General features: G+C 43.8%; 2 protein-coding genes across 2 annotated transcripts; both read right to left on the bottom strand.

The window, feature by feature from the left end:
• Positions 1-2,566: 2,566 nt before the first annotated feature.
• Positions 2,567-4,568, bottom strand: LOC137613727 (fatty acid-binding protein, brain). Its single transcript, XM_068343140.1, has 4 exons — positions 3,924-4,568; positions 3,571-3,743; positions 3,210-3,311; positions 2,567-2,850 (listed from the first exon to the last, which is right to left on the bottom strand). Exons 1-4 carry the CDS (start codon positions 3,994-3,996, stop codon positions 2,800-2,802), a joined length of 399 nt encoding a protein of 132 aa, XP_068199241.1. The 5' UTR covers positions 3,997-4,568; the 3' UTR covers positions 2,567-2,799.
• Positions 4,569-6,206: 1,638 nt separating this feature from the next.
• LOC137613722 (cysteine-rich protein 2-like) lies at positions 6,207-14,411 on the bottom strand. The gene is made up of 8 exons (XM_068343132.1): positions 14,244-14,411; positions 11,491-11,585; positions 9,391-9,448; positions 9,169-9,300; positions 8,233-8,301; positions 7,964-8,058; positions 7,835-7,892; positions 6,207-6,744 (listed from the first exon to the last, which is right to left on the bottom strand). Exons 1-8 carry the CDS (start codon positions 14,284-14,286, stop codon positions 6,686-6,688), a joined length of 609 nt encoding a protein of 202 aa, XP_068199233.1. The 5' UTR covers positions 14,287-14,411; the 3' UTR covers positions 6,207-6,685.
• Between the last annotated feature and the right edge of the window lie 9,615 nt (positions 14,412-24,026).

Raw genomic sequence — 24,026 nt, 5'->3', positions numbered from 1 at the left:
TGGCAGCCTCTGGGGTCACGTGACTCCGCTGGACGAGGAGTCACGTGACAAACAGCTACCGGACGACCGCAGAGAACAGAGCAGGTTTAAACTAAAGGGTTAAACTAAAGGTTTAAACTAAAGGTTTAAACTAAAGGTTTAGACTGAAGGTTTAAACTAAAGGTTTAAACTGAAGGTTTAAACTGGACAGGTTTAAACAGAGCAGGTTTAAACAGAGCAGGTTTAAACTAAAGGTTTAAACTAAAGGTTTAAACTAAAGGTTTAAACTGAACAGGTTTAAACTGAACAGGTTTAAACTGAAGGTTTAAACTAAAGGTTTAAACTGAACAGGTTTAAACTGAACAGGTTTAAACTGAAGGTTTAAACTGGACAGGTTTAAACTGAACAGGTTTAAACAGAGCAGGTTTAAACTAAAGGTTTAAACTAAAGGTTTAAACTGAACAGGTTTAAACTGAACAGGTTTAAACTAAAGGTTTAAACTGAACAGGTTTAAACTGAACAGGTTTAAACTGAACATGTTTAAACTGAACAGGTTTAAACTGAACAGGTTTAAACTAAAGGTTTAAACTGGAAAGGTTTAAACTGAAGGTTTAAACTGAACAGGTTTAAACTGAAGGTTTAAACTGGACAGGTTTAAACTAAAGGTTTAAACTGGACAGGTTTAAACTGAAGGTTTAAACTGAACAGGTTTAAACTAAAGGTTTAAACTGGACAGGTTTAAACTGAAGGTTTAAACTGAACAGGTTTAAACTAAAGGTTTAAACTGGACAGGTTTAAACTGAACAGGTTTAAACTGAAGGTTTAAACTGGACAGGTTTAAACTAAAGGTTTAAACTGGACAGGTTTAAACTGAACAGGTTTAAACAGAGCAGGTTTAAACTAAAGGTTTAAACTAAAGGTTTAAACTGAGCAGGTTTAAACTAAAGGTTTAAACTGGACAGGTTTAAACTAAAGGTTTAAACTGGACAGGTTTAAACTAAAGGTTTAAACTAAAGGTTTAAACTGGACAGGTTTAAACTGAACAGGTTTAAACTGAACAGGTTTAAACTGAACAGGTTTAAACTGAAGGTTTAAACTGAACAGGTTTAAACTAAAGGTTTAAACTGAACAGGTTTAAACTAAAGGTTTAAACTGAACAGGTTTAAACTGAAGGTTTAAACTGGACAGGTTTAAACTAAAGGTTTAAACTGAACAGGTTTAAACAGAGCACGTTTAAACTGAACAGGTTTAAACTGAACAGGTTTAAACTGAACAGGTTTAAACTGAACAGGTTTAAACTAAAGGTTTAAACTGAACAGGTTTAAACTAAAGGTTTAAACTGGACAGGTTTAAACTGAACAGGTTTAAACTGAAGGTTTAAACTGGACAGGTTTAAACTGAACAGGTTTAAACTGAAGGTTTAAACTGGACAGGTTTAAACTAAAGGTTTAAACTGGACAGGTTTAAACTGAACAGGTTTAAACAGAGCAGGTTTAAACTAAAGGTTTAAACTAAAGGTTTAAACTGGACAGGTTTAAACTGAACAGGTTTAAACTGAACAGGTTTAAACTGAACAGGTTTAAACTGAAGGTTTAAACTGAACAGGTTTAAACTAAAGGTTTAAACTGAACAGGTTTAAACTAAAGGTTTAAACTGAACAGGTTTAAACTGAAGGTTTAAACTGGACAGGTTTAAACTAAAGGTTTAAACTGAACAGGTTTAAACTGAACAGGTTTAAACTAAAGGTTTAAACTGAACAGGTTTAAACTGAACAGGTTTAAACTAAAGGTTTAAACTGAACAGGTTTAAACTGGAGGTTTAAACTTTAAACTTTAAACTGGAGGTTCACCGTGTCATGTCAGGTCATGAAGGGTTCTCAGTCAGAGGTTCTGGTGACTGAAGTCTGACGCGGAGCTTGTTGGGTTTGTTCTACAATTTAGAAGAGTTGTGTTTTTATGTTCAGGTGCTCCAATCTTTCCATCAGTCATATCTTCAATTTGTAACACAAAAATGACAAAAGAGCATCCTCAACTGATCGGACACACATCTAGATCCTGGTAATACTCTGGTGGTGATCCAGAACACAGATAAAACACAGATAGAACACAGATAGAACACAATTAAGGTAAAACTCTGGACAACAATGTCTTTTTATCTGAAACTCTTTTGATTTAATTAAGTGTCAAATTTGACACATCTTCAGAAGTTACTTCACATCCTGAGGAAAATCAATGAAATGTCAAAACAAAGAATCATCTAATGACAGGATTATTGCTTTTCTATGTCTGTGCCTCGATAACTTGACTGAAATGACCCTTTATAGACGATCAATACCTTACAGTCACACAGTTAATTCCATCAAGGCAGAAATTGAGAGATTTTTTTTTCATCTTGGTCCCACCAGGTCACCAGGCTTTGTGGGAGGCATGCATTTATTAAGCTGGGTCCTTCTCTGCCAGGTCAAAGGTCATGACACAATGGGGATCCACAGGTCAACTAACTTCTTTTAGCTGAGGAAGTATTGTTGCATAAATCATCTTGAGCGCGAGAAATACAACAAAATAGAGAAGATGGAAGCAGAGAAGGCAGACACATTTACTCTGTGGGTTTTTGTTTTTTATTTCAGGTTTCACACAGGGCTGCAGAGACAATCCATCCATCACGAAATGTTTCCATATAAAAAAAATGTTTTTTACAAAACATGTGCAGCCTGCAGGCCTTGTACATGTTGAGGAAGATGAAGTGCAAAGAGTAGAATACAGTCAATAATTAGAAAATCAACTCTTCTTGGCTGGCTTGGGATGTCGTCAGTCAGGACGCTCATGCTTTCTCGTAGGTACGGACCGCATGGATGTCTTCAAATGTCAAATTCTGCAACAGAGACAACAGTTACCATGGGGGCTCGTCACAGGGGCAACCTCGTTTACTTTCATTAATGATCCCTGAAACTGGACCGTTTTCCTTTCAACACGAGGAGAGCTGTGCTGTGGTACGGTCAGCTTTCTCCAGGAGTTTTGACATATTTTTTTAGACAGCTCACAGAAGTCCGATTAATGCGTGAGATGTGAACGGAAAAGTTTTGGTGTCTGATAATATTATTGTCTACTGGTTTGTTTTTGGACTTGATGGAACTCCTGAAACATGAACATATATAAAACCATGTATTACTTTATGATGTCACCCTCTTTACGTTCTCACAGTGTAACCTCCCACAGCACCACTGAGCTCACCATGACCATCTTTCCATCCTTGATTTCTCTGACAAACTGGGTCTCCTTGCCGTCCCACTTCTGGACGTGGACCAGCTTGTCTCCGTCCATACTCACTGTGGACTGACAGATAAAAGACATAAATTCTTAGAGATGCTGTCAAAAGGTGGACTGGACCAGAAACAAAGGATTATCCCAAACCAACATCTCTACATACGCTGTGATAATAATGGTAATAACTAACTTGATGAATTAAATAAAGCCTAGTGAACACTCTTTTTGGGACATCCCGTGTGTCTCCAGACTGAATAGGTCCAGCCTGAACATGATTGATTCTGACTACCAATAACTAACTGGACAGTGTGTGTGAGCGTAAACTTACTTTGCAGTTCCTGTCATCGGCGGTGGTTTCGTCAAACTCCTCTCCCAGCTTGAAGGAGATCTCTGTGTTCTTAAAGGTGCTCTGAGTGCGAATCACCACCTTGTCGCCCTCCTGGCTGATGATTACGGTCGGCTTGGTAACATTACCGACCTGCCGGGTGGCGAAGCCGACCCCTGACCATACAAAGGGGATTAAAAGTGTCTGTTAGAAACCTGCTGCACAGCAACCTGTGCACCTTTCATCTGTTATATTGACAGGGATGAGACAAAGGCTCCGGCACGACGCACACCAGTCACTACTCTGATTTATGGTCGAGAGAAATGAATGAAACAGAAAAGGAGGCCGATACTCACCGAGGGCTTTCATATAATCATCAAAATTCTCACTGTCAACCAGTTTCCAAGTGGCACAGAATGCGTCGACCATGGTGGGGGCTTTCAGACAGGCAGAGGAATCTCCAGAGCACTGAGAAGCTGCAGCTTTTGCAAGAGTTGCCCCCACTGAGATATTATTCTACTCCTTATTATTATGCATGCAGGTGGGTGGTGACATGACTCCCATTGGCTCAGGATATTTTCTCCATGTTTTTATTGGATATCTAAATTGGGTCAAAGTCGTATAGACTCACAGACACGGGAGAGATTAAAATAAAGTAGCCCATTTGTAAGCCTCATGATGTAATTACTCGTGTTCATGGATGCATGTTGGATGTGTTGAGGTAGCGTTTGTCACCAAAATCCATGACTAACAGTAGAGGAGAGTTAATGAGAAGAAACTGGAATAAACCCTCAGACGAGGACGTTCAACACTCAAATCTGAGGTCCTCTGGAAACACAATCAGTGAGAAATAAACCAAAAAGAGTTGGAGATGAATTAAAAAGATGGAAGTGAGCAATCAGTTGGTGAGGATTTAGAATTAGGACTAATTAATTCATGTTATGTTAGAATCAATTTGCTCATCTTGATCCTGTTGGGCTTCTGTTCTTGTGTCTGGAATGTGTCCTGGAGAGAAGCGTCAGTGAAGCAGAATCAGTTTGTTTGACAAGCCTTTGTCCTGAACTGCCTTAACGCCCCCACCCCCACCCCCAACCCCAACCCCCACCCCAACTGAAATTTCTTCATGCACAAAAAAACACTGTAATTAACTCTTAATGTGTCTGCATGTGACACAGACAGACGGTGACTGTCAAAGTAAAACTTCCAGGTTATGCTTTTTCATCGACACAAAAGTGTGACTTCAGTTTGGTGAATTCCTTTAGCGATGTCGAAATAATTTATTAATACGTTTTTAAAAATACATATTAGTTTTTGTGCTTGTACTCACGGCTCAAAGATTCACACACAGTAGGTCAAAGTACACGCATTGAGACGCATTCACAGCCAGGGGACGGTAAGAAGGGATGAACACGGCTGTCAGCCGAGTCCATCAGTGTCTGATGTCCCCAACAAACAAACAGTTATTGGTGGAACTCGTGTTTCTGCTTTCACTCATTTGTACGCTTTTTTTTGTCCCACAAGCCAGTATCTTCATAATAAACATTAATTAACATTCTGTAATAGTAAATCTGTGCTGTTCTACATACATGCAGTAATCTCCCACATTAGGGGTCGGCACAAACAGACGTGGACATTTCCTTTTCTGGGGTTTTGATTTCTCATTGCTCACTGCTTTCTGTTCAGGGAAGAACATTTGTATAACTGTAATCAACGGACTCCTTTCTGTTCTTGGCAGCGTGATGGCGCAGAGGGTGGAGCTGTAGCCTCACAGCGAGAAGGGTCCACATGTACGGCTGTTTGTATTTCGGGGAGCCCTGCATCTCGTCCGGGGTGTACCACGCCTTTCACCCATAGCTGGCTGGGATAGGTTCTAACAGAACCATGACCCGCAAGGCGGATAAGTCAGTCCGACCTACACTTGCATTTTGATTTGATAATCCTCTTCAGATTGAGAGAGCTGAGCTTGGATTTGTTTGCATGACCTCAGAAGAGTTAAATATCTGTAAACCCTACCAGTCGATGGGAATGGAAGACAGAAAGGTCCTGGGTTCAAAGCCACCTAAGGACCTGGAACTTATCAGCGTCAGGGACTCCAAGCCACCCATAAGCGTGGCAGCATGGACGCCCGTCTGTCCTGTGGCCCCGTGACTAACGTGTCCAGGGGGAACCTCGCCTCCCGCCAAACGTCAGCTGGGATCGCTCCAGGCCCACCATCATCCTACACATGACAAGCAGTAGAGAAAATGAATGAAGGTGTTGAAGGTTCTTTGGTGCCACCTGCTGGTGGGAAATACAAAGACATCCGTGTCTGAGCGGACTTCATGTTGTCATCATTCATCAGTTCAGTCCCATCCTACAGGTACACACTGCCCTTCTCTCATCGGTGTGCTGCATTCCTGCTCCTCGTCAACTATTTCTGTTTTATCTTTGCTGTTTTCTTAGTTGAACGAAATCAAGTCATACATTCCAAAATTGTTGTGAACAAGTTACAATTTTGTTGAAATATCATGAGTGGTTGTTCGTTTTGGTCGTTTTTAAATTCTTAATTAGCTATTGTAATAAAACAAAAAGAGAAACTCGATCAGCAGATGAATCAGTAATAAAGAACTCCTTTGAACACACATCAGCAGACACACGAACACACTGGTGCCAGAGTTTTACTGTAGTTTCACGATAGTTCCATTGGAGACACACACTTGTACGATGTTTGTCCAAGACGCACTTTGAAAACATCCAGTAAAACATTTACTTCTTTGTATTTTGTCCACATTTCGTCTTTCTTTCCGGCTGGATGCTCACAGATTGATCAGAAATGAGAGTCCCGAGGAAACGTTTTACATTCACATCCTAAGTGCACAAAATTCTGAAAAAACTGATTCGTACTTGGAAAATCACAAGTTAATCTACTACAAATGATGCTGATAGATATTTGGTAAAGAGAACCAAGAAACCTTCGTGTGAATAGGACAGTCTCACGTTAAAGATGGTTTGGTACAAATCGTAGACAAACAACAACACAAACGTCTAAATATCCGTCCTGTGAATGCACTAAGTCTGTTGGTCACTACGACTGAAGGCAGATGGACGAGACGTGGAGGGTCCTGGAGGGGCTTCAGGGCTAAGCCTCCACCTCAGGATCATCATAGATGTAGCTGCCAACACCTCCAGTGTTTACGCCTGAAAGAGGGCAGAAGAGGGGTCAGTTCACCAGCTGGACGAACTGCAGGTCTGCATGTTGTGTCCAAATACAGGCTGAAGATGAAACTAAGCTTCTAATCTTTTCCCATTATTCTGATTCTCATTGTGCTTTAAAACACAGAACTAAACACGTTGCTGCCTGCAGACGAGACGTCAGACTGATCTATACAAGGCTTCACTGGTGGTGGAAGAACCTTTTCAGTCCAAATCCCAATAATCAGCAGAACTTGATAAAGACTCCTACAAAGTTAGTTAGGACAGAACACAGAGGACAGAGGACAGAACACAGAGGACAGAACACAGAGGACCGAACACAGAGGACAGAACACAGAGGACAGAACACAGAGGACAGAGGACAGAACACAGAGGACAGAGGACAGAACACAGAGGACAGAGGACAGAACACAGAGGACAGAACACAGAACACAGAGGACAGAGGACAGAGGACAGAACACAGAGGACAGAACACAGAGGACAGAGGACAGAGGACAGAGGACAGAACACAGAGGACAGAACACAGAGGACAGAACACAGAGGACAGAACACAGAGGACAGAACACAGAACACAGAGGACAGAACACAGAGGACAGAACACAGAGGACAGAACACAGAGGACAGAGGACAGTCGATATGAATGAATCTGACGCCACTGCTGCTCAAACACGTCTACACGCTCATCCGTCTTTTGTTCCTGGAGTCCTGTCCTCTCTGGTGGACACAGGTTTGTCCTCATTGATCATGAATGTATTTGTTAATGAGGTGTGACCAGAATAGTTCTTCAACGTATTGACTGTGAAAAGAGTAAATGAACATCGTGTAGGGGGACTTTTGGCGTCCACTCCTCTTGTTTGCGTTGGTTGAGATCGACTGAATGTTTTACAACAAGTAGAGACTTTTTCCTCCTTCGCTCCACACATTTAGCTTTTCACCAGACGTCCTGCTGGAGGACGCATGAATGTGTGACATCATTAAGAGGGATCAACAAGAACTATGACCTTAGGACAGCTCTCTTTTTACTGGAGTAATCACCAAAGGTCTGATCAGTCATAATAGTCCAAGTCTCTCATACCTTTGGGCCCAAACAGCACAGCGTAGCAGGGTTTGTGGCAGTAGGGCTGTCCGTCATGCTGCAGGAGAACAGAGACGTTTATGTGTGATTCATGGGGGACTGAACCAAAGGAGACCAGACGGGTCTCACCTCTGCATGGCTGCCAGCAGCCAGTGTCTTCCCACAGCGCTCACAGCGCAGACAGGGCCGATGCCAGTTCTTACCGAGGGATGACACCTTCTCAGCTGCACACACACACACACACACACACACACACACACACACACACACACACACACACACACACACACACACACACACACACACACACACACACACACACGGTGTCATTCCAAGCCATTTTATTCACTTGCAATACATTCCAACGCTCAGCGGGGCAAAGTGTGAGATCTGCTTACCAAAATATACCGTCTTGTTGCACCTGGGGCAGATGTTGGGTCCTCCAGAGAAAGATGAGAAGCTTGCAGCTGAAACAGTCACATTCCATTTAAATAATGTATTAAAAGGTAACGTGTGCTTTACAGTTGTTTCATTCAGTGTCCCCAATCTTTATCGACCGGTTTAACATCAGGCAATATTTTCACAGACCGACGGATAAATACAAGAAAATAAATTGATACCAAAACCGGGGTTTTTCTTCTAAATATAATATAAATGTGAATCAATTTGTATCAACTTTATTAGCAGTGTCCTCATAACATCACACCAAGTTTTGTTTTTGCTAGCTTCAGCGCTCAAGTTAGCAGTAACTTATTCTATTAATTTATGGCCCCTTTAAGAACAGTCATGTGACCGAGGCAAGCACCTTGACAGGCATCAACGGGGACCCACAGACAGATGTGGAGGACCGGACCCACTCATTTACAACTAAACAAAACATGGTTCAGAATCAGATCAGAAATAAAACAGAATTAATGTCAGTTCTGGATTCGTTCTGTGTGGACCAGTACAGATGGACCCCGACCAGAACCGGTCCCCAGCCCAGGGGTTGGGGGGCACCAATGTATTTGACAATAAGCAGTTAGGGCTGCACGGTGGCGCCGTGAGTAGTGGAAGGCTAGTCGGTCCCACGCTGTGTGGAGTTTCTATGTTCTCGTTCTCCTGGGTTCTGTCTGGGTTCTCCGCTTCCTCACACCAGAAACATGTGCTTCAGGTTAGTCGGTGTGTGTGTGTGTGTGTGTGTGTGTGTGTGTGTGTGTGTGTGTGTGTGTGTGTGTGTGTGTGTGTGTGTGTGTGTGTGTGTGTGTGTGTTGGCTCTCCGGTGTTCTCCCTCACAGAAGACACTCCTACCAACTTATCACACTATTTCTATTTCCACTCGACGTGTTTCTCACCCTTCACTGGTCCCCGTGTGGGGGCTCTCTTCTCCTCTTCTGGTTTTCCGAGTGTTTCCATGGAAACGGCAGCAGGGGCTTCATTGACAGGACTGTCGTACACATAAGAACCAGCTCCTCCGATGTTCACACCTAAAACTCACATTCATTTTGCTTTAACACAGATGAGACGACAAATATGGAGTAACGTACTGTATACCTGTGATCAAGAACAAGTGTCACCTTTTGGCCCGTAGAGGGCAGCGTAGCAGGGTTTGTGGCAGTACGGCTTCCCATCATGCTGCAGATACACATCAGGGGGGCAAAGCACAATTACCCTCTCCTGAACAGTGGGATTAAAGACCCACCTCTCGTTCTCAGTCTGCGTTAAATCACATCATTCCTCTCACACCACTCATAACGCATGAGAATAACGCTAAATACCTTGTGTTCTGCTTATTCACATTCTATCATGCCTGTGTGAGATGACAGTGAGATTATTTGGTGAGCACTGCCAGCTTTGTGTGAAGCGATCGCCCTCTGTCACACACACCGGGGTCCTTTTATGTGCATGTTTCATAATGTGTTATTCTGAATGTCTGCACCCTCACAGCGTATTCACAGCGGAGGCGTTAGTCTTCCATCGTGTTCATTTATGACTGAACACTCAGCTTCTGTTTCCATCAGCCCAGCTGCCTGCAGACACACAGGCTGGATAACAGTCTGGGGCAACATGGATGCATTTCCAACAACTTATCTGAAGACTGGACCAATTATGCTGATCGATCAGCTCACTATTGACTGACAGTCCAGTGAGTCCTCTGGTGATACTCTCAGAGGCACAGCAATCTGATAAGTCCTGGCATGATATATTTCTATTCAAGCTGATTGAAACTTGTATAACCATGTTAAAACGTATTATTGTTCTTCTGAATCAAACGTGACATCTTAGATAAGAAATAGACTGAAGGTTCAAAGACAGAATCAGTGCTGAATGTCTCATCAATAGTGATGGATTCATTTCTTTCAGAACAAACTGAAGTACCCTTGATGGTAATGCCTTCCATGACAATACCATTCAAAAGAAAAGCACAGAGAGGAGTGTTGTGTTTTTTCTTCTTTCTACTTAATATTTTGTGCTTTTCAGATGAAAAGGACAAAAGACAGATATATCCTTGTTCCATGTCTTTGTAAAAAAACCCAACTGACAGTCAGAGACAGTTCAGATCCAGGCTACAACACACTCAGTCTGAACTCTGACTACACTGCAAATGTAAAGACATGGTGACGACGGTCGTGACCCACGTGTCCACTGACAGAAGAGGTCTTCGTCATCTTCTTTTGGGTTAAACTCATTTGCACAGCTTATAGATTATTTTTCTGTCTAGGTTAAAGCAGTCAGTACTGTAGAACAGAGGTGTACACACGTCACATGACCTCCAATGTTTCAGCTACATCGTAATTTAACCTGAAGGACGTGATTAGGGTTCATGTTTCTGTCGTTTCAGCTCTAACCCTGTACACTGGCTGGGCCACGACCCAACGTCTATCTTCTGCCCTCATTATTTCTACTGTAGAGCCAAACCAGCGAGTCCGTTCGTCTCCATGCTGATGAAGCACCCGGACTCCAGGCTGACCCTGAACACATCTCACAGAGAACGCGATGGAGGCTGGGTCTGCTCTGCTAACATGCAGTTTTGATCAACAAGGATTGTGAAACTTGTGAGAAGTTACGTGTTCAGAGTTCTTCTGACAGATGAACAGCTCTGAACCATTTATTCTGGATCATCTCCAGACTTTCTCCACCAAGTTCCATGTTTCTTACAGTCTGAAGTGGAGAGCGAGGCTCCGCTCTCAGAGAACAGCAGTAACACAATAACCTACAAGTAGTTTGTTTCAGAACTTAATGTTTTCTCATCTCTCATGGGCTGATGAATGCTGGAACATCGTCTCATCGGAAAGAATTAATTAATGATAATGTGCTTCAAATATTCTTTAAAAATTCAGGCAGATTAAAAATATATTTTCTGTGTTTGGCAGAGCAGAATGTGACCTGACAGGAAGTACACGCAGTGACCGTGTGGATAATTAAACCGCTGCATTAATTGGCGTGACTGTCTGTTAGGTCGTGTCCAAGAGGAACCCATTTGAGGTGTGGTCTCTTCAACCAGAGGACAACAGAAGTATTGATTCTCTACTTGTTCCAGGACAATCAGACTTCAGATCTGCTGTGGCTGCAAATCGTTTCACACTCACCCGTCTTCACATCTTTTATCAGACGTGACATTAATGTGTGGACTTCAAATACTTTGAACTGTTAGGATGTAGGTGAGACGATCCTACCTCGGCGTGGCCTCCAGGATTCAGTGTCTTGTTGCAGCGCTCGCATTTCAGACAGAATTTGTGCCAGTCTTTCCCCAGAGACGACACCTTCTCCGCTGCAGGAGGACACAAAGCGGGATTAGAACAGCCGGCACAGGAAAACCTCAGCGTTAAAGGATGGTGTGTGGAGAACCCTAACCCATCCGCCGACGGATGGACCAGGCACTGATTCCTGACTAACGTGTTGTACTGAGGTCTTCAATGATTACAATCCAGTAGTCTAATATACGTGAATACAATATGTAATCCAATGTCTCGTGACATTTCAATCAGCATAATTGTGATGCCTTCAGTAAAAACAGAGGAAAAAAATCCTTACACCTACAAAATGAACACATGAACTGTGTCATAACTACTTCACATTAAGCTCGGAGTACTGTATGTGTTGAACCAGTGGTGCGTGCAAAGCTACATTTTTACTGTAACCAAGGATCTATTCACCATAAAATACCAGTCTAAAGTAGTAGGACCATAAGATCCCCCCTCGCCATCCTGCTAAAGTTATACTCCTTTTCGTGAACAGGATCTCCATACAGGCTCCTTTGTCCAGGATACTCAATAGCTTCGGTTGGAACACATTAGCGGACGCGACGGCACAGGGGGAGATTGTTCTGCCCCAGAATATCCCAGCAGATACGATGAAGCACTTCCTGTTCGGCCTCACAGGCCAGCCTGTCACTGAGATATCTGATAGGTGAAAGCAAGTGTGTGTGTGTGTGTGTGTGTGTGTGTGTGTGTGTGTGTGTGTGTGTGTGTGTGTGTGTGTGTGTGTGTGTGTGTGTGTGTGTGTGTGTGTGTGTGTGTGTGTGTGTGTGTGTGTGTGTGTGTGTGTGTGTGTGTACAGTAGTCTAGTGGTATAATAACCCTTTAGCTTGGAATCTACCGTAGGTACATCTCTGCAGGTTTCTGTTCTTATTTCATTGGCTGATATTTGTTGGATCCACTTGTTATATCTTCATAAAAAATAAACATTTCAACGCGTTTCTTTCACAGTCAGTCATCTGTGCAGCTACAAAACAAAAACTCATTGGTATTTTCTCAGAAAATGATCATTTGTGGAGCACCGGGAACGGAACCATCGGTTGGAGTTCTGCTGCTTTTCTGTCAGCAAATGAAGGTGAGCGAACACAGACGATGAAAGGCTGCATTCAGAGCGTACTGAAGAACAGCACACGTGTCCGGAGACCAGGGACCAACACACGGCCCTCCTGAATGCACAGGGTGACCCAAAGGTGAAGATGGTGCTCAGCCATTGGCTGTCAGATAAGTTCAGGCTGACGCCCCCCAGCAGGCAGGCCTGTCAGTAGGTCTCTGTAATCTTATCCATGGATAGCAAACCAACAATAGCCCAGTTTGGCCTACGGTCACCAGTTTGGATGTGGGACTCACCGTCTCAGGTGCTCACTGACATCTTCCTAAAAGCAGCCATTTCCCAAACAAACTGGTGAAGTTTATCTGGTGCCAAGATGAGCGGCTGATGCAGCACAGAGCACACTTCAGCTTTTAGTCGGACGGTAATTCAATCAAGATGGTATTCAGGGTCCTACTGTAAGCCTACGATCCTCAACAGACCCTCCTTTAAAATAAACAAGTTGCTGTTCTGTCAAACGTGCCTGGGGTTGCTACGTTCACGTCCAACTGAATCACCTCAATCAGTCACAGAGAGCATCGATAAGTCTAGTCGATAACACCAAACAGCAGTTTACAGCACAATTTATATTTACAGAATTATCATAGGAAAGATTCGTGAATATCAGTTTACTGTGGCCACAATTATGTTAATTAATTACATTTTATATTAGCGTGAATCCACAAAGCCTTCATCTCCTGGTGTTGGATGACAACATTGTTGTTTTTGTCTATGATGAATCAATCAGATGACAAACACAAAGTTCAGTGGAAATCATTTTCAAATGAACAAATAATTGTGGAAATCATTTTCTTAAATTCAGAAACTCACCTGGTTCCTATCTTTAAATTCTAAACTGAACCAAATAATATTATTTTGGATTTTTGACTGACGGACAAAATGAGCTGTTTGAATATCTGGACTGAAGAGAATCGATGAAGGGATTCTCTTTTTGTTCCCATGAGGACACAGACATACAAGGAGAACACACAACCTTCACATAAAAAGGCTGCAGGTCTGGATTCAAACCCACAACCTTCTCGCTATGAGGTGACAGTGATGCACCAAACATTTAATTCATTTCTAAATGTTACATCCACCTTTAAATTCAATAAAATCCAAGTCCTTTAAATCACAGTAGGATTTTCCTGAATATTGTTGTAGATCAGACCCATGGGGTGAAGGTTTAACGTCTCACCAGCTCACTTTGAACTCTCTGCTCGATCAGTCACGTACTATTGATGAATGATCTCTCATGATCAGGTTAACTATTGAAGACCTTCATGTCAAAAATATTGCTTTTTATAGAAATTAGATGACAGTAATGAATTAAGAACCACGTTCAGAGAAGATTCTGTGCAACATTCCACCACGTTTAAATTTTTAAGGAGTTTTATTAATGGAAAAAAAATACATATGAGTTATTTTCCATTGATAAATCTTATTTTTGTGGTTGTTTTGTCAACGGATGCACCGAGTCGGGATCAGATATGAGCTGTGAAACAAACCTGCTGTAAAAACACGCAGTTCATCCATGAAGAATCCCCGGAGTGGACAATCCCCACGCCCAGACACACTCACTTACCGAAATACACCGTCTTATCGCATTTAGGACATTTTGACGCCATGAGAACGAAGAGACGGGCGTTCGGTCGATCCGGGGGGGGCTCGGTCGGTCTGCGTCCAGCGGCAGCTGAGAGACACACCTTGGAGGATGGTGGCGGTGGAGATGGAGAGAACGACCCTCACATCATCTCCAGGCTCGTCCTCTGCCTCATTTGCATAATTTCCGCCCCCTCGTCCCTACGTCACACTCTTACCCTGACCCGCTGTCGGTGGCGCGAAGACTGTAAAAGGTAAAGATGGTGGAAAGACGACGTGATGATAGGAGACAGGTACGGCTGGAGACACAAGTCCTATCTCTGAAGACAATAGAACACCAACAGACGGGAAATAGAGTCCAGCCTAACTACATTTATTATTATTATTATTGTCATTATTATTTGTATTATTATTAATAATTATTTTTATTATTATTAATTATTATTATTATTATTATTATTATTATTATTATTATTATTATTATTATTATTATCATATCTGATATACATATCATATAGTCCTATTGTCATCGGTGACGCCGTGCAGCAGAGTGGCGCAGCGGAAGCGTGCTGGGCCCATAACCCAGAGGTCGATGGATCGAAACCATCCTCTGCTAGTTGTTTTATGATCGACTCTAACTGAAGGATCTTTGTTCGACGTACTGAACCCAAAATTTCTTGTTCAATAAATGCAAACAACAACTTGGTAGGCTCCTAGGCTCCTGACTGTACGTGACGAGTTTCACACCTTATTTTAGAAAATCACCTGCACAACGGTGACGTCATGACTATCGTCACTTCCGTTCAGATCTTCCTCACCTTCAGTGACAAAAAACGCTTTCTATAAAGGTGGAGGCAGCTTTACCTCCTTCTATACAGCTGACATGAAATCCCTTTGAATGAAAGTGAATCTTCATGATCTCAGTAATTCAGTGTTGGCAGAGCCAAGCCTCACCTCTCTGACCAAATACATCTTTTAATGGATTGTAATTCACATCTGGATTCAGTTGCACATTGTGGCGAGATATTGGTCAACACTGAATTTTAAATTGAAAGAGCTTTTGTTATTTTTCCAGATTGAAAAAAAAAATTTCAAATGTTAAAATGAAGAAAGTGGAAAAGCGACCCAAAAACTGGATCTAAATCTGGACAGGCCTCAGAATCCAATCAGCTCAGCCCTTGTCTGAGATCCATTCCTGCACAACATTCATCACCATCTGTTGACAGCTTAATGAGATAAGAAAAAAAAATCTGGACAGTCACATAATCTGTATGTATTGGATAATCAGGTGATGGATGAAAAATAAAAACTAGACCTGGTGTCCAGATGGTGAGGTCTAGAAACAAACAATGCAGTTATTAAAAGGGCGTTCCCTTCAAGCTTCTAGTCCACAGAGTTACTTCATCAATCACAGACACTTCCTGTAGAACAGTAGGCCTGCACACATTCATGTGCGTGAGTTTCCTCCCATCCTCCGACACGTGTGGCTGCCTCTTTTTTTGGAGAAGGACTCATTTTAAAATGCCGTCACCCCTCTGCAGCCCTGGCTGTGTTTGTTTCCCCTGATGGTTGTTAGGTTACTCAGCCTGACAGCATGGCTCTTCACAGGGAATGTTAAGTGATGCTCTGCAGCTCCCAGGAAGACGCTGTACATTCCTGGTACTGAGATACAGGAGGAGCTGACATACGGGGGCCTTTTGTGTAGACATGCAGACCAAACACGCATTAAAATTTTAACATGATGATATTTTTTTTATTTTTGAGGACAATTTATTAATTCACCAACTATAACATATGCAAAGTAGATTTACTGCAATTTAAAACATAAAGCTACCAAAACCATTCCACCGACACCAGCACAGAATCAGCTACTACTCATCCACTGTAAATGTAATAGTAAACTGTAGGTCATGTGTTTCCAAAAAAAATATTGAGTATGTATTTCTTGACATGCTCCACATCTCACAAAATATAGATACACTTGCAACCAGAGTAAGAAATTTTAACATGTGAATAAACCAGAACACTTTGGAAAGCAGTTATATAAATGGTAATGACTGAATACATGAAAGCTGCATTAAAACATGTGTCCCATACACGCGTGACGTGTGAGCTTTTAAAGGTTACCTGCCTTGACACACTCACCTGTTACCAGTGAGCCTGTTTACCTGCAAAATGTCTGGAATGTGCTGCTGTACCAGTGTTATAAATAAATTTATTTTTTATATATATATATTTTTTAATGAACTTCCCCAAATTTTACATTTACTTTGTTTTTGGTTCCATGATTTGGTTGTGTTTCGGTGGGGCAATTATTGGGGGTGCACACGCCCAGGCATCTTCGTGCTGGAGGTCTGGAGAGAGGGGCATGTCAGTGTTACCCCAGCTCTCACATGACATGCCCCACCTTTTGTGTTTCAGAAAAATAAAAACACAACGGATCTGCTCCACGTCTCCTTCAATTCTTCGACCATCCACAGTCATAAAGTGTTCACCATCATTATAAATATAACTGGCCGGTTAGGGTCGGTTACATAACCTGGTGCCGTGACCTTTCAAAGATTCAACTGATCAGCCTCTGTCGCCGACCACCGGGGTCAAGCTTCCCACGTGGAGGTATTGTGGTGGAAGACCAGCGAATCCTCATCATCAGTACCCGTGTTTCACTATTTTGGTTGAAAATTATCTGGTGAACTTTAAATTGACCGTGTCAAGTTTTGTTTTTTTTTAAAAAGGGTTTAATGAGGGAAAATCTCCCTGTGATTTTGATTTTGCATTAAGAATTTTCAATTTCCATTATGGCCAGTGGACGTGGATTTTATTTTCTGACCATGTGACCCCTTATGTTGTAAGAGGTAGGGGCAGGGGCCTTATGGGATGCTCAGTGGGGGAGGGTAGGAAATTAACCTTCACAGACGACACTCGGGTAGGTGGGCTCAGTGCTACACGACCTGTAGAATTCACTCCACCCTCAGAAGTTCCACCCCCCCATGTCAGCGATAGTGAAGATCATGCACAGGTTGATGCAGGCAATGTAGTTACATCCCCTGCAGGCCCTGAATCATCCCCGCCTATTGTGTCTGTTGGTAACAATGAAGCTAGAGCTGAGCTTCGTGACTTGATCACTACATTAGGGAATCAAATAGGCGATTCAATAGCCAGCCGGATATTTGCTCCTAATCCATCGCCCATCCCAGTCTCACCAGTGACTAGTGACAACCATAGCACTACCACTCTGGATCTCTCCAAAGTGAATGTGGTCATCAAGTCTGACGTCCGTGAACCTGCTGTATTCAGGGGAGGAGCATCTGATAAGTGTACAGTGCAGGACTGGATAGAGCTGATGGAGGTGTATATGAAGAAAAAGAAGTGTCTTCTTTCAGATCAACCTGAGGAGATTTTGAGTCATTTAATGGCCAAGGCCAAGAAAATCATACAGGTGGGGTTAAAGAGTTGCTCAACACCTAATACTGCAGATCCAGAAATGATTTATGAAATTCTCAGGCGGTACTTCAGTGAGAAACCTGTATCAAGCTTGCCGTTAGCTGATTTTTATGCCACCCAACCCGGTTTGGGTGAGGGATTGGGTACCGTTGAATACAGCTGCAGAGCAGGCAGACCGTCACCTGAAAATGCAGGGCAGAAAACTGGAAAACATGGATGCTGAGATTTCTATGATGTTCATTAGGAACTGCAATGATCCTGAACTAGCTAGTGTCTTAAAAGGCAAGCCTTTAGGTAGATGGACTATCATGGAAGTCCAGGAAGCAATTGACGAGTACCAAAGAGAGCATGTGTTCGTGAGAAAGGCAGGGAGAGTTAAGCCAGTCCAAGTGGCTGTGGCTGCTGCCCACACTATGGCAGATGCTAAGGAGGAGGTTAGTTCAAACATGCCCAGTAGAAACGTAACCAGTTCCAGTGGCCCAATCAGGCCTAGTGAGTCCTCAGCTGCAGAGGGTGGTGCACTTGAGCGTGTTTTGTGTATGTTAGAAAGAGTGTTGGAGAAAACCAATCAGGTCAATTCACCTGCAGCTATGCCACCTGGTCTTAGGGTACATAATGCTACTTGCCGCGTCTGCGGGGACAAAGCTCACTCTACACGATCGCACTGTATGAGGGAGAGGAGGTGCTTTGCATGCTTTGCTGTTGGACATCAGAAGCGTGAATGCATGCCGAATGGGGCCATTAGGTCCAATACTGCATCTGTTCAGGAAAACTGAATCACCCACATGTGGGAGGGAACAATGCGGGTTCATTTAGTCAGTCCCTCAACGTTGAAGATGATATGTCATCAGTATATGAAGAAAGTTGTAAGTCGTTCCCTAGTCGTAGGGTGATTGTATGTCAGAATGTACACAAGCTAGTGAAATCTGACAGTCTCTTCTATACTGATGTTGTTGTGAAAAGTAAAGTTTCGTTTCGAGCATTGATAGACACTGGATCCATGGCCTGTACCATGAATGAGGAGGCCGAACAGAAATTACGAAGCGCTAGCTTGTTTTCACAAAGCAGCGAAGTGCCCACTGACATTGTACTTGTAGGATGTGGTGGAGTGCAAGTAACACCAAAATGTGTCTTTCAATTGGAGATGAATGTCTATGGACAGGAGGTTAGTGTACGTACTCTGATTGTTTCAGGCCAACACGATCAACTGATTTTGGGCTCAAATGTGATAAAACATCTCATTAGCCAATTCAGACGGAATCCGAGTTATTGGCGTGTGATGAACAAACCTGAATCCACAGATGACCCTGCGATTGAACATTTTTTGAATATGTTATCAGGAGTTAACCGATGGAAGGGGAACGTGATTCCTGATGCCATTGGTACAGCCAAATTGTCTCAAGCTGTGACATTGCTGCCACGCCACGCCATGAACATCTTGTGTGGGCTAGGTTGCCATCGAGCGCTCCTGTTTCTGGGGTAGTGCAGTTCTTGTTGATGCTCCACGTTCTCGGTCTCACAAGAAGAATATCATGGTGGGGAGAGCTGTGGCAACTATGTCAGGTGATAGATGGGTGCCAGTCAAAATTATCAATCCGAGTGACAAACACGTTACTTTGAGACATAATGCCAAAGTGGCTGATGTTTTTCCATGCGTCGCTTTGGAAGATTATGATTTATGTGAGGCCGATACTGTCACGGTTCGGCGTGGCAGTGCTGCTGTGTGGCAGGGAGAGGCCAAGCTGGTGGGTGGAGCCACGGCTCCACACCTGAGACTCATCCACACACCATGGTGATAATCTCACCTGAACTTGTTTTGAGCTAATGACTCTAAGGCTTTTTAAGCCTGGCTCAATGAGAGCTCAGAGCTGGTTCATTGCTCATGTTTGGTTCCTGGTAGTCTGTCCTGATTATTAGTTTCTTGTCTGTCTGGAGAATTTTAAAATTTTGTTAATAAATCATGGAGGGAAGATTTGCTTTTGGTGTCCTGCACTTGGGTCCATATTCCGCCTCACGTGACAGATACCCCTTCACCAATTCAGGTGCAAAGCCAAAGTGTGATTGACACCGGTAGTCGGTTCACACCCCCATCTACCTCTCTGTTCAGCAATGGGAAATTGGAAATTGGGTGATATTGACATTGATTCTTGTGAAGTATTGCAATACTAGAAAGATCAGTTATGCAACTTGCTGCAGAAGTATGAAGGTGTGTTTTCTAGAGGCAAGTTAGAATGTGGTGAAGACATTGGGTTTGTTCATCGAATCCACCTCACGGACACACGTCCGATCAGACTCCCATACCGGTGGGTTCCGCCAGGGCATTACCAAAAGTTGAGGCAAGTGCTGTCAGAGATGGAGGAAAAGGAAATCATTAGGAAGTATTCCAGTGAGTGGGCGTCGCCCCTGGTGCTTGTGTGGAAGAAGAACGGTGATTTGAGAGTGTGTGTCGACTACCGTTGGTTAAATTCCAGAACGGTCAAAGATGCTCACCCGTTACCTCACCAGGCTGATTGTCCTCTGCTCTGGGGGGCAATGCCTTCTTCAGCACTATGGACTTAATGTCTGGGTATTACAACATTCCTACGCATGAACAGGACAAGAAATTGACTGCCTTTACCATGCCCATGGGGCTCCACGAGTTTAATCGTATGCCTCAGGGTTTGTGTAATGCGCCAGCCTGTTTTATGCGCCTTATGACCAACATCTTTGGTGATCAGAATTTCTTAACTCTTTTCTGCAACTTGGACGATCTCTTGGTTTTTGCACCCGATGAAGGAGAGGCTCTGAGGCGGCTTGAGATGGTGTTCAGCAGACTGAGGGCTCATGGGTTGAAGCTTGCGCCTGAAAAGTGCTATTTACTTCGTCGGAGTGTAAAATTTCTGGGTCATATTGTGGATGAGAGAGGAGTCTCCACAGACCCTGACAAGGTGCAGACAATTGCTGCTGTGACTGAAAAAGCTTTGATGGCAGATGGTGGTGTCACACCTTCTCCAAAGAAGTTAAAGTCTTTCTTAGGGATGGTGATGTACTACCAGTGCTTCATTCCGAACTGTTCTGGGATTGCTAAGCATCTCTTTGCTTTGACTGCTACACCTAGGAAGAACAGGGGCCAGTCAAAGAATGTTGCCATCTTTAGGAAGCTCAAGCCAAGTGACTGGACGAGGGCACATCAGAGGTCGTTCCAACAACTGAAATCGGCCTTGCTCAATTCAGTGGTTTTAGCTCATCCAGATTTCTCCCAACCCTTCGTCCTTTCCACTGATGCGTCACTTGATGGACTGGGTGCAGTAATCTCTCAAGTGCCGAAAGGGGAAAGCAAGGCCCGTCCAATTGCCTTTGTGAGCAAGTCTCTTTCCTGTGCTCAAACAAAGTACCCTACACATAGGCTCGTGTTCTCGGCTCTTAAATGGGCGGTCTGCGAGAAGTTCAGTCATTGGCTGAAAGGCCATGAATTTACTGTCTGGACTGATAATAATCCACTCACGTACATACTTACCAAACCGAAGTTGGATGCGTGTGAGCAAAGGGGGGTTGCAAAGTTGGCTCCGTACAACTTGAGCATTAAGTACATTCCTGGCAGCAAAAACATTGTCGTGGACGCACTCAGCAGACAGCCTTTTGTTCAGACTCATGTTAGCAGGAGACTGGTGCCTGAGCCTTATGGAGTTTTGCTTGAAGAGGCCAAGCATACAAGAGAATACCATTCAGGAGGTATTCAGATTGAGTGCTAATCAGCAGGGGGTTGGTTGCCGCACTTACACCACCACACTGGGACATCACTCCTTGGACACCCATGAGGTGAAAGCCTTGCTGGAGGGTCATGTCGAGTGGGAGATGGGTCCGGAAGGGAGAGCCATTTCTTACCTTCCCCAGGTTGTGCAGCAGTTGATTCCCGCTGGTCAGTGTCCCTTACCCGCATTTTCTATTAAGTTTCTGCGAGAAAACAGCAACAAGACAGTACACTGTCCAGGGTTCTGTTTTATGTGACTCGCAGCAGACGTCCATCGAGAAGAGAACAAGCTCTTGAGGCAGGCAGAGTTTTGAAAATGTTGAAGCAGTGGGATAAACTCAAATTGTTTGATGGGCTTCTTTACAAAGAGTGACCAAAAATCTTCTGACTAAGAAGAAAAGGTTTCAGTATGTTGTTGCAGCCTCGTTGGTCAAGCAGGTGCTGCAAGGCATACATGATGATGCCGGCCATCAGGGGCAGTACAGAACTTTGTATCTTGCCAGGCAGAGGTTCTTTTGGACTGATATGGAACAGGATGTCAGGGAGTATGTGAAAACTTGTAAGCGCTGTGTGGTCAGCAAGACTCCTGAACCAGAGGCCAGGGCCCCTCTTGAGAGCATTAGAACCTCAAGCCCACTCGAACTGGTTTGTATGGATTTCTGGTCCGCTGAAGACTGTAAGGGCAAGAGCATGGACGTTTTAGTGGTCACAGACCATTTTACTAAAATGGCCCATGCTTATCCCTGTTGCGACCAATCAGCGAAGCAGGTTGCACGACAGCTCTGGGACAAGTACTTTTGTGTGTACGGGTTCCCCGAAAGAATCCACTCGGATCAAGGGGCGAACTTCGAGAGTGAATTGATCCAGGAGCTGTTGCAAGTTGCTGGAGTGAAGAAATCCAGGATCACGGCTTATCACCCTATGGGTAACGGGAACCCTTAGAGGTTCAACAGAACTTTGGGCAGTATGATCAGAACCTTTCCGCCAAGAGCAAAACTAAATTGGCCTCAGATGTTGCAAACTTTGACGTTCGCGTACAACTGCACGGTGCATGAGTCAACTGGGTATGCGCCCTTCTATTTGATGTTCGGCAGGGTACCGCGTCTGCCCATTGATGTCATGTTTCAGAGTGCGACCAGGGACAGTGACATTGTGGACTATGATCAGTTTGTTTTCCAAGACGAGGCAGGATCTTCAGGAGGCTGTTGCTACAGCACAGAAGAAGTCAAGAACATCAAGCTGACATGTACAACAGCAAGACGAAAGGCAACACCATTGTTGAGGGTGACCGTGTCTTGTTGGCGAATAAGGGCGAGCGAGGTCACAGGAAAATTGCGGACAAGTGGGGCTCCACGCCACATGTCATTGTCTCTGCCGACCCCAGGTGCCGCACTTACAGAGTCAGGAACACCTCCACCGAACAGGAGAAGGTTGTTCACTGCAACTTGCTTCTGCTGGCTAATTTTCTGTCAGTCGAGGTAGTCAATGAAGTTGACGAATCTACTTTGAGCGAGTCATGCCAGTCCGTGGATGACCAGGACGGCTTACCTTTGGATGAGTCACACTTTGCAGAGTCAGAAATTGATAGGTCAGTTTGGACTGCCAGTTGGGTGGCTGAGGCTTCTGCCTCCACTGACTCACTTGAGGGCTCACGCACACAGGACACTAGTTTGGTTGGGCAGTTGACCTCCGGAGCGACTGGTGAAGTTAGCAAGGTACAATCTGAACCCAGGATGTCTGGTTGTTCAAGTGTCGATCAGAGGTCTGTGGCCTCTGTGCAGCCCTGTAGCACTACTGGTTTCTCGAGTAGTAGGGTCGGTGTTGTTACCACGCGTGTGGGCAGAGTGGTTAAGCCAGTGAACAGACTGATTCAGAACATGACACAACACTATGTTCACCACACGGACAGTTCGGTTCGTCGTTTCATTAGAGCGTTGATGTCATGAACGCCCCACACGCACCCATGTTACATTGGTGAGTCATTTAGTGATGACGTTTCCTTTCTTCTCTGTGACAGTATTATTCCGGACCTATACGGGTAGTGTATAAGGCACTCCTGTAGAGAGTGGATTGTAGGGGGCTTGCGCAGCCCTCTATGGTCGCTTTCCCTTTATTTGGGTGACAGGTGCGTTGCAGTATGCTTTTGAGTATACTTTGTCCCATAGTGTTGTACTGTGTCAGTTTTTTTTTAAATGGTTCACCTGCTATGCTGATTTGGTGAAGTTCAGAGAGGAGTATGTACCAGTGTTATAAATAAATTTTTATATACATATTTTTTCAATGAACTTCCCCAAATTTTACATTTACTTTGTTTTTGGTTCCATGATTTGGTTGTGTTTCGGTGGGGCAATTATTGGGGGTGCACACGCCCAGGCATCCTCATGCTGGAGGTCTGGAGAGAGGGGCATGTCAGTGTTACCCCAGCTCTCACATGACGTGCCCCACCTTTTGTGCTTCAGAAAAATAAAAACACAACGGATCTGCTCCACGTCTCCTTCAATTCTTCGGCCATCCACAGTCATAAAGTGTTCACCATCATTATAAATATAACTGGCCGGTCAGGGTCGGTTACACTGCTGACATTAAAATCAT

This window comes from Antennarius striatus, chromosome 19 (assembly GCF_040054535.1).
Source record: "Antennarius striatus isolate MH-2024 chromosome 19, ASM4005453v1, whole genome shotgun sequence".
Lineage (NCBI taxonomy): Eukaryota > Metazoa > Chordata > Actinopteri > Lophiiformes > Antennariidae > Antennarius > Antennarius striatus.
Note: the sequence above shows the minus strand (reverse complement) of the source record. Positions and strands in the feature narration are given on the sequence as shown.